The sequence below is a fragment of the Dreissena polymorpha genome, chromosome 13 (genome assembly GCF_020536995.1).
Source record: "Dreissena polymorpha isolate Duluth1 chromosome 13, UMN_Dpol_1.0, whole genome shotgun sequence".
NCBI lineage: Eukaryota > Metazoa > Mollusca > Bivalvia > Myida > Dreissenidae > Dreissena > Dreissena polymorpha.
In genome coordinates this window covers 75185387-75196717 of record NC_068367.1, presented here as the reverse complement: position 1 = coordinate 75196717, position 11331 = coordinate 75185387, and the positions used below count along the sequence as shown (strand labels likewise).

Sequence of the window (11331 nt, the reverse complement as noted above, 5' to 3'; positions counted from 1 at the left end):
GCTGACTATCGATGCGAAATTGTCATTGAGTTTGTTGGTGTTGTTTTGTTGATGTTGTTTTGTTGATGTTGTTTTGTTGGTGTTGGTTTGTTGGTGTTGGTTTGTTGTTGTTGGGAAAGGTGATGGTGCTGAATGGGGTTTCGAAAATGATATGGTTGTTGTTGGCGGTGGCGAATGTGGTGGTTTTGGTTGTGGTGATGGTGGCGCTGTTTTGGTTGCAAGTAGTGGTGGCGGTGATAATGATGGATGTGGTTGATGATTGTAGTGGTAGGTACTGGAGATTGTCGTCGTGATGTTTGTGGTTGTTGTAAATATGATGTGCTTGATGATTGTAGTGGTAGGTACTGGAGGTTTTCGTTTTTCGTCCTGATGTTGTGGTGGTGGTAATGGTGGGTCTGGTTGGCAATGTGAACGTGATGGGGTTAGGGTGGGTGTATTTTGTGTTGGTGGAGATGTTCACGCTGCTGTTGCTGATTTTTGTAAGTGTACAGAGTAAATTCCTTAATTTGATAAAATGAGTCGCGTTCTGAGAAAGCTGGGCCGTCCGCACAGGCTAATCAGGGACAGCAATTTTCGCTTTTATGATATCTTCTGTTTAAAGAAAGTCTCATCTTAGCAAAAATCTAGTTTAGGCGGAAAGTGTCGTCACTGATTAACCTGTGCGGACTGCACAGGCTAATCTGGGACGACACTTTACACACATGCATTAAGCCCAGTTTTCTCATAACGCGACTCATATTAAGCAATATGTACACACACAAGTTCACTGGTGTGTATATGATCAACAATTACTTAAGCGCATACAGGTTAGATAGCAATCATTTGTTATCGAAGCAACTTTAGAATGTTAGTTTTAATAATGTTTTGGCAATTTAAAAGGATCTTTAAGTGACGTAACCTTTGTTTTCTATATTTTACAAACAAAAAGTACCCATAAACTACATTAAGTGTTGTGGTTTATGTTGTTTTTTAGTTGGTATTTTAACACTTGAATTCATATCTGGCCAATATTACAATCAATGGGCGTAAAATGACACATTAATGTTTGATCACAGATCCCCACTGACAGATTTTCCATAGGTCACTTCTACAGTATCGTTGTCGACGTCCCTTTTTAACCAGGAATGGTCACGCAACATTCCTCAATTGCTGCGACATGCCTTAATTAACCATCCGGGGTGTCATAAGGCCACCCTGATTTTATTTTTTGTCAACCGTCAACCTCATATTTTGAAATCCTATTCACAAAAACGTGTTTCAAAAACAACATATCAATGCTTGGTTGCATATTAATAGCATTATATATATTGTCATAACTTAATAACAAGAGCGCGTGCACAGCATGTTGAACACAATGAAAAAAATACAAAATACTTCGCAAACATTGAAAAAACGTAGAAGTGAACAAAAAACTATACACAAATTAGTAGTCAATGGCAAAGATATAACAAACATGACTCAAATACTAGAAGAACAACGTTTATTTTTCGAAACCCTCTATAAACGAAAACATGTTGAAAATAACACCCTTTTTAAAAATACACATCATGCTTTAAACGAAGAGGAAAAACAACTGTGCGACGGATTGCTTAATGAATATGAATGTGGATTAGCCCTAAAAGATATGCAAAATAACAAAAGCCCAGGATCTGATGGCATCACAATCGAATTTTATAAAATATTCTGGAATGATATAAAAACACATCTAATTAATTCACTAAACTATTCATTTAACAACGAAAACTTAACTACGCTACAAAAACAAGGTATTATATCACTTATTCCAAAACCTGGAAAAAACTTAGAATCCTTATCAAACTGGCGCCCGATTAGTGTACTAAACAATGATTATAAAATTGCAACTAAAAGTATAGCAAACAGAATAAAAAAAGTATTACCAGCAATCATTTCAAGATCTCAATCTGGTTTCATAAAGGGACGTTACATTGGTGAAAACGTTCGTCTTATCCAAGAATGCATAAACTATTTCAACAATTCAAATAATCCTGGTCTAATATTCTTTGCAGACTTCGAAAAGGCATTCGATTCGCTTGACCATTCATTTATGTTCTCTTGCTTAGAAAATATGAACTTTGGTGAAAGTCTCATTCAATGGGTCAAACTATTCTATACCGATATTAACAGTTTAATCATTAACAATGGCTTCTTTTCAAACAGTTTTAACATCGAACGAGGGGTTCGACAAGGATGTCCACTCTCATCATCGCTATTTATTATCTGCATCGAGTATCTATCACATCACATCCAATCAAATAAACACATAAAAGGCATATCACTAGAACCTGACGAAGAAATCAAACAGTCCCTATTTGCTGACGATGCAACTTATTTTTTAAACGACAATTACGATTCTTTCCATAACCTAATAGAATCGCTAACCCTTTACGGAATGACATCGGGTCTGAAACTAAACAAAAGTAAATGTACTGTGCTACGAGCAGGTAAATTAAAACAAAGTAATGTCCTATATAAAAAAGAAATGAAATTTAATTGGACATCCGATGAAGCCACAACGTTAGGAATTACTTTCACAAATAATGAAAAAGATACAGTTCTTAAAAACATACTACCTAAATTACAGAATTTTAAAAACTGCTTAAAATCATGGCATCACCGTAAACTTACACTTATCGGAAAAAATACAGTATTGAAAACGTTTGCACTTCCTAAATTAATTTATGTATTAACAGTCCTCCCAAATCCACCAAATGATATTATTAACGATATAAAATCAGCAATATTTAATTTCATATGGGACGGTAAGCCTGATAAAATAAAACGAACTCAGTTAATTCAATCTGTAGAAAATGGAGGTATCCAATTAACGAACATTGACTCATTCTTGAATGCAATCAAATGCAGCTGGGTTAAAAGATACCTAGACAATGCCAATACAAGTAAATGGAAATTATTCTATCAGAAAATCCTAAAAAAATATGGTGACTCCTTACTCTTTGAATGTAACATCAGCAAATCTATCTTACATGAAATTGCAAACGAAAACATATTTCTGTCTGATGTTCTATAAGCATGGTGTGATGTCACGCATAACCTAGAAACCCAAACAAGCAGTAAAAATATTCTATGGAACAATAAAGACATAACTTCAAACAATAAGACGTTTTTCTATAAAGATTGGTTTGAACGAAGCATTAAATATGTCGACCAATTATATGACTACAGAATTAAGGATTTCTACTCTTTTAATGATATATGCTACATATACAGAATACCTTCAAATAATTTTCTGAAGTACTACACATTAATCAAAAGCATACCCATACATATTAAATCTGAAATCAATACAAATAATACACCATGTACTCAAACAACATTCGTAGAAAATATACTTGGAAGAAAAAACAAAACAAATAAAATATTTTACACACTACAAATTAAAAACCCTACAGAAAACTCAAAAACCCAAAATAAATGGCAAGTCCTTTTCGGAGTACATGAACTTAATTGGAAACACATATTTACCATGTCATATAAAGCAACTATTGAAAGCACTCTGAGAAATTTTCAATATAAATACATACATAGAATTATAGCTACAAATAAATACCTCTTTAAATGCAAATTATCTAACTCAAATCTGTGTGACTTCTGCAGTGAAAACATCGAAACTATAGAACACCAGTTTTGGGAGTGCAAACACATCCAGCCTATTTGGAATCATTTAACATCTTTTCTTGAACAACAGCAACTAAACGTTAAATTATCTTTCTTAAATGTAAGTTTCGGAATTTACTCATTGAAATCAAAAGATTGTAATAATATTGTGAATTTTATTCTTATAATGATGAAATTGTTCATCTTTAACATGAAGTTCAAAAAACAAGTACCAAATTTTAATTGTTTTATACATAGTCTTAAACTTAAAATCCAGATTGAGAAAGAAATAGCCCTCAGTAATGACACATTACAAAACTTTGAACAAAAATGGAATCGGATTAAATTCTCATGATGCTTGTCCACTTATATACATTTCACTCTAATGTAAGTTATCTTTCTAAAATATTTTTGTATGTTTTTTTTTCAATCTTATAAGATCATCTTGAATATACAACGAAACACACAAGTCCAGTATGCTTTCTTCCGACTTTATACAACTCATCATTTTTCATAACAATTCTTCTATTATTTTTTTCTTTTCTCTTTAAAAAAAAATACATATTAGCATATCTTGTATAACATGTCTGAACTTTATTGCTTTGTACAATCACTATGTTGTATATATTCATGTATACATTGTATGTATTATATTGAATTAAAAAAAAAAAATAACTTAATAACAGACAAGCACATGCATGTCAAATGAAACAAATTTGAACGTTCGTATTAGTTAATATACTATGATATTGATTAAAATTGTATACACATGCAATACTAAACTATCAAAATTTAACAAAAAATATCATTAAGACATTTTTTTCTTAATTATTTGCACATGACTTTGCACATTAAGAAAGGTATACACATATTTTACAATGAATTTCAATGTATATCAAATTATCATTTTAAGGGCAGAGGAAATTTCTGAGATGTATATTAATGAATTTAAACTAGCAGTTGTTCACAAACAAATCCATCAAATTCCCACATTATTCATTTGGTTACTTTTCACATGTGTTTATCTCAAATTTTTCGTATTTCTCTGTCTTTCGGCTGACAGAGTGTCTTTCGGCTGACAGAGTTGAAAACCCAGTCACACGAGTTGGGTTTACAAAATAACAAAACATCATTGCCTAAATATATATCAATTAACTGAAGAAAAAATCTCAACACGGTGGACTCGCTTGTTTTAATTAGACGATATTGGATTAAATATCGTGACGTAAATGTCAGAGCTAATCGATTCAAAATCCGGTTCGCTAATGATGGCCCTTAAGACAATGAGCGAATGGTTGATACATATACATGTAATCTTAAACGGCATTGCATTAGCGATAATCAGCTGTTACATTCTTTGTTATTATTTATATTGGAATTTAAAACGACAGAACGAATGAAGTTTACAAAAAAATATATGTGTAGGTTATAAAAATGTAATTGCACTTTGATCATCTCCCCTTTAAAATGTGTTTACTTATTTTCATACAAATTGCCATTTGCTTTTAAAGGGGCCTTTTCACAGATTTTGGCATTTTTTAACTTATTCATTAAATGCTTTATATCGATAAATGTAAACATTGGATCGTAAAAGCTCCAGTAAAAAATCAAGAATAAAATTTAAAAAAGGAAAAGAACATTGCCCGGACCAGGTTTCGAACCAGTGACCCCTGGAGTCCTGCCAGAGTCCTGAAGTAAAAACGCTTTAGCCTACTGAGCTATTCCGCCAAGTACGCATACTTAACGTATTTTATACCTAATATAAGCAATCTTCGTAGTTTCACAAAATTTAACGACAAAAACAGAACTCTCCAAATTATTCAATCGTTTCGCGTTGCAACGCTTTATAATTTTTAGGTTTTAAAATCGTCAAAAAATGCATATAATGGCTATATTAGACCATGGTAAATGTTCAGTATTACTGTTTCCTCACAAATATCATAACTAAAACGAAAATTTGCGAATCTGAAACAACTTTTTTCAATTTTTTCAATTTACCAAACCGTGAAAAGATCCCTTTAATGCTTTTACACTTTCATGTAGACTAAGTAAGTAAAACAAAACTTACCCCCATTTCGGATTATATCCTATAAAAACTATGTTATTGTAGAATAATGTGATCGATTTCTACAGATCAGCTATCGTTGTCGTCTTATTGTACATAGTCGGCTATGGTAGGACGCTTCAAAGTATTACGTTTCATGCATACAAGTGAACTCAAGTGAGTGTTACAGAAATGTAAGTGATCATTCGTCATGGTATGATATTATCGTTCAAGCGCACCGGCAGGATTGAAGTCGTTTTACAGTTCCTTAATTTTTCAAGTTAAGAAGGCTAACATCTTGATAAGCATTTGATCGAGGAGAGATTCAAAGAGAATGTTAACAGTGAAATGTGCACCACTTTAATTATTGTTTCAAACAAAACAATCAATGAAAGCGTTGAATAATAACACCACTTTTCAATGAAACTATTTATATATGAATTGTATAATCATTAAAGAAAGAAAATGCAGATACAATTTTTTATTTTTTATTTTACTTACACGCTGTTTCACCATTCACTCTTGTTAAATTTGCATTTTGTTAAATTCTCATACAAATGCGCGAGATGAAAATGCCTCAATTTGTATACTGAAAATATACTTCGCAAATAAGTAAAGCGATATATTTTTATATTTAATATTTAGAACTAAAACAAATATTATCTACGTTTATAAATTAATTAATGCATGTAATGTGTGAGTGTAATTATGTTACTAAATAAGAATTTATGTCTTTATTCAAATCTTCTAAAATGAGGCGCCCAATGTCAAATGTCAAGGGACCATATCCTGACAAGAGAACATCCCCGTGGAAAGAGCCCGTATAATGTTTATGACGAAAAATAGCCCGCGCCTTACGAAGTCTTTCCGCATACATGATCCCTTCGTCTCTATATGCATCATATTGTGACGTCACCATATATAACGTAGGCAGTCGCGTTAAATCATCGTTCATCATTGGAGAGTAAAGCGCGTTTGTTGCAATAGCGTCAAAAGCAGACGTGACAATAAAATTGGCACCAGCTCTTTTACGTGACACCATCTTGTTTTCGGGAAGATAAAGTTTCCTGTCTACGAATGACGCAAACTCCGATTGTCGAATCTTTTGCGACAGGTGCTTGTTCTGAATCGCAAACTGCAAATAGTCCTTCGAAATTCCACCATACGACAACCAATGGTACACGTTCCTGAACGCAGACGACAATCCAGGCAAATTTTCGGCTGTTTCCTTATACGAAGATGTTTCGAAATCAAATATTTGCAAAGCCGGATTTATAAGAACTTGCATCGCAATTTTGTCATTCATCGAATACGCAACGGCGGCTGCTAAATTTCCACCAGCTCCGTCGCCCGCCACGATTAGTTTTCCCGCCAAAATTCGAAAGTCGTTTGCACGTTTTTCTAAACCCGTCGTCGCTGTCAGACAGTCTTGTAGCGGAACCGGAAAGGAATATTGTGGAGCTTTTCTGTAACTAGACCAAAACAGACACAGGTTTAATTTATGAGCTCTAAGGAAATTAGTGCGTTTGTGATTTTAATCAGATATCATTTTACTCTTCATGTCGTAAACATTATTTGAATCAAAAAACGTCATGTAAAATGCTTACAACACAAACATGTTTTCCATGTTACGGAGAGACTATGGTCGGAAATAAGTCAGATATCATAATAACTAATATCCAACATAACATGAGTACTGTAATATAGATTGATGTGATATGGAATGTGAATGCCTCGCAAGAAAGTAGGTCTAGTGCAACAAACATTTAATAAAATATACTGCGAATGTTTTTCACTTACTCTACAGCTATGATCTGTAATCCTGAAAGTTTTGCAAAATGAGCCAGAAAGCCGGAATACACACCTGAAATGTCAAACCAAAATAAAAATGTTTCTCCTATTCAAACATGCGTTAGATATACATCTGTGTCAAATATACTGAGTGGATTTGTCAAGAGTTGGAACGTTTTTTTTAAATCATTACTGCATTTTAAGCGATTTGTATGTAAATATGAGTCGTGTCCTGAGAAAATTGGGCTTAATGCATGTGCGTGAAGTGTCATCCCAGATTAGCCTGTGCAGTCCGCACAGGCTTATCAGGGACGACACTTTCCGCCTAAAATGGATTTTTGCGAAGAATATACTCCCTGTAAACGAAAAATATCATAAAAGCGGAAAGTGTCGTACCTTCTACAGTTGGAGCGTTCTTTTGAACAAACACAAAGACACCAATTACCGGTTCTACCCAGGACACGGACTCAATAGAGTTTCAATAATCCTTCGGCTCTCGATGCAATCGAGCTCAAATACATTGGTTTAATTTCGAAACTTTACCGACAGAGAGCCACGTCCACCCCCCGCCGTGAAAGTACACCATTGTGGGAACAGGACCGGTAGACGGGGCACTGTCTGGTAGAAAAATCTTCACCGGCACGTTGTCCACCGTCGTGTGGCGGATCTGAAGGTATGTACGGGTAATAGCTGTAATATTGTGTCCGTAATTAGCAAGCCATTCTTATACATAAGAACAAAGAATATGAGCTTTGCTCTGTGAAAAGGGGGTTTAATGCATGTGCGTAAATGTCGTCCCAGATAAGCCTGTGCAGTTCGCACAGGCTTATCAGGGACGACACTTTCCGCCTAAACTGGAATTTTGCTAAGAATATACTCTCTGTAAACGAAAAATATCATAAAAGCGGAAAGTGTCGTCCCGGATTAGCATGTGTGGACTGCACAGGCTAATCTAGGACGGCACTTTACGCGCATGCATTGAACCCCCTTTTCACGGAGCATGGCTCATATGTACTTAGAGCCAAGAAATATACATCCAGCGTTTTAATATATACAGGCTTCGAGTGGTGAGAATGCCTTTAAACGAATGATTTACTCGAAGAATCATGCCGACAGAGGCAGGTAATGCCGAATTTGACTTTATTTGAAAGCAATTCTTGAATATCTTAATTTAAATAACATTTTGTGTTCTAAGATTTAAATCTAAGAATTGTTTGGTGAATACGGGCCCAGGTTGAAGCTGTTATCCGAATCTCCAAAATGTAGATATAAAAACTATCTGATCCGTAAATACAAACAAAGCCGGCCCATTTTATGCAGCAATTGTAGTTTCCAGAAGAAAATTATATTTGAAACGGAATGCGATTGATTCAGCTTTATTTGTACCCATTGATAAGTGAGTTTTTCCCATATATATCGAATTCCGGAATTAACTCACTGAGTTCGCGCATCAGGACGATCATTTAAAAAAACCTATTGCAATGATCAAATTAAAATATAGTATAAAGACGTAGGGTTAGTTGTGCTGCATAATACTCGTATAAAATCATGTACATGTATATGTCTTTAATGTGTATACTTGTTCATGAACAATAATTTCTTTAAGTGTTTCAAAGGCCACACGTAAAATTTAGTAGTGAGCATACGGGAGGCATCAAATAGTATACTGCATACTGAACTGCCAAGATTTGAAAATTAACAAATCGTTGAATTTACCTATTATTACTGCGTTTGTTGTTTACTTTGGACGGTTAAATATGCGTTCGAAACGATTAATACAACGTGATTTTTTTTCAGAAAACAACCATGCTTTTCGACAAAAGCAATACGTCGTACTCACAGTGATATTAAACAAGTTCTCATGAAAACCACCAAGTATAAGGCGAGCAGCTGCATTAACGACCATTTTCACAGGCCATGTGGCGAGTTCGACGCCCAGCTGGTGGCTCACTTTCACCTGAAACATCGCATGTCTGACTCTATGTCAACTACAACGAGTAAGTTGTTTAATATACTACACAATAATCTCAATATACTTAAATGTATATTTAAAACAAATAATGGCTGTTTTGGAGGGGGGGATTAGCTAGTTCCCGCGGCATTTTTATTTGTGGATCAAAATATAAATACACACAAAAATCGAATAAATCCAATATTTTGTTGCCATGAGTGTAAGATAAAAATCACGTTATTAGTACGCGGTGTAAAGGGTTAATTATGTTTGACAACGATTCCACAAGTTTCGAAAAGTCTTAAAATGGAAAGCTAGAAATGGCATGAATGTTACATTTGTAACTTACGACCACATTCGCGGCTCTGCCCGCCTCGTCTAGCCAGCGTACCACATCCGGATGCTGGATCCCGGCAGGAACATCGCGGTGCAGCACGACGTACACTCTCGCGGCCACAAGTATAATACAGAGGCTGCCAAACAGGAACCACGTCCGCCAGAGCTACAGGGAGACAGGGGATGCGGAATATAAGCGATTTATTGAATGTGTAGATTTTCATAATAAATAAAACATCACCATCCTCATCCTCATTCATATCCTCCTCATCATCATCACCAAACATCATTAATCATCATAATCACCAACACAAACCCCATCATCATTGTAATAATAATCATCATCATCATAGAGTATTTAAAATTATACATACGTCAGACATACACATATGTATCTATCCGAAAAACAACAGAAAATAAACTTTACCATTTTAGTCAAATCCAAACAAATGTCAAAGGCTTATTTGGTTATCAAACGTAAATGTAAGCTCGATTTCACATCGTAGAAAGTGCAATGTTTAAGTGTTTTGGTACAAAGTGCAGACCTCGCGAGTATGAATATTAGTTATCTGTAGACCGTAAACGGGCCTTCATGATAACAAAGTAGAAGCTAAAGTAGGGAAAAGAAGGGATAGCAGTAGTAGAAGTAGTAGTAGTAGTAGTAGTAGTAGTAGTAGTAGTAGTAGTAGTAGTAGTAGTAGTAGTAGTAGTAGTTGTTGTTGTAGTAGTAGTAGTAGTAGTAGTAGTAGTAGTAGTAGTAGTAGTAGTAGTAGTAGTAGTGGTAGTAGTAGTAGCAGTAGCAGTAGCAGTAGCAGTTGTAGTAGTATTAGTATTAGTAGTGGCAGTGGTAGTGGTAGTGGTAGTGGTAGTAGTAGTAGTAGTAGTAGTAGTAGTAGTAGTAGTAGTAGTAGTAGTAGTAGTAGTAGTAGTAGTAGCAGTAATAGAAGTAGTATTAATACATAAATAATACATTTCATTGCAACACTACACACATTTATTATTAAAAACAAGGTTCTTATATTAACAACCATCGATATTATGTATGTTATTAGATAGTTGTAATAACTTCAAATTCTAATGGAGATTATTAATTGCAAACATATATGAACTATATTATTATTATGCACATATGTTAGGACTACATGTTAAATAATATAGTAATACTTTGTACTAACCTCAAGTAATAACTTTCGTTTCATGAGGCACATGCCTATAATATTAGCGCTTAGTTAAATAGTTGAATCGTATTTAATAGTTGTAATACAATGTAATACAATTCCTATAATACATCTTGTAACAATTCCTTTATTGAAAAGATAATGCTGACAATTGTTAAAAACAACAACAAAAACAAGCCAACATTCAAATACAGTTTTTACGGTAAATTTAAAGCGACCCTTTAACACATACATAGGTCAACAAGGAACATATGTATGTATATCCCTTACTTAAAATGATTTGTATATGTAACAGCATAGTTTGTGTAGTCACGTTTGATTTTTAGATGTAAGTAATTCAATAAACTTGTGCATGTTAGGTCGGTGTCTGTGAGTTCATTCTACACTCTAAAGCA

The 11331-nt window shown here is 34.3% G+C and overlaps 1 protein-coding gene across 2 annotated transcripts; it reads right to left on the bottom strand.

Annotated features, from left to right (window-relative positions):
- Window positions 1-1465: 1465 nt before the first annotated feature.
- LOC127855247 (arylacetamide deacetylase-like) lies at window positions 1466-10309 on the bottom strand. Of its 2 annotated transcripts, none has more exons than XM_052390671.1 (6): window positions 10186-10309; window positions 9772-9924; window positions 9312-9428; window positions 8015-8138; window positions 7481-7544; window positions 1466-7152 (listed from the first exon to the last, which is right to left on the bottom strand). In XM_052390671.1, the coding sequence occupies exons 1-6, from the start codon at window positions 10186-10188 to the stop codon at window positions 6387-6389; spliced, it is 1227 nt and encodes a 408-aa protein (XP_052246631.1). In that variant the 5' UTR covers window positions 10189-10309; the 3' UTR covers window positions 1466-6386. The 2 variants fall into 2 exon arrangements, with proteins under 2 accessions (XP_052246631.1, XP_052246632.1); XM_052390672.1 differs by having other exon boundaries at window positions 1466-7146.
- Between the last annotated feature and the right edge of the window lie 1022 nt (window positions 10310-11331).

Bases quoted from the DNA above. Each gene is read 5' to 3' on its own strand.
- LOC127855247 (XM_052390671.1), bottom strand. The intron at 7,545-8,014 runs GTAAAGTTTCGA...TTGACATTTCAG, and splicing joins GTGGACGTGGCTCTCTGTCG to GTGTGTATTCCGGCTTTCTG. The intron at 7,153-7,480 runs GTAAGTGAAAAA...GTTTTGGTCTAG, and splicing joins TTACAGATCATAGCTGTAGA to TTACAGAAAAGCTCCACAAT.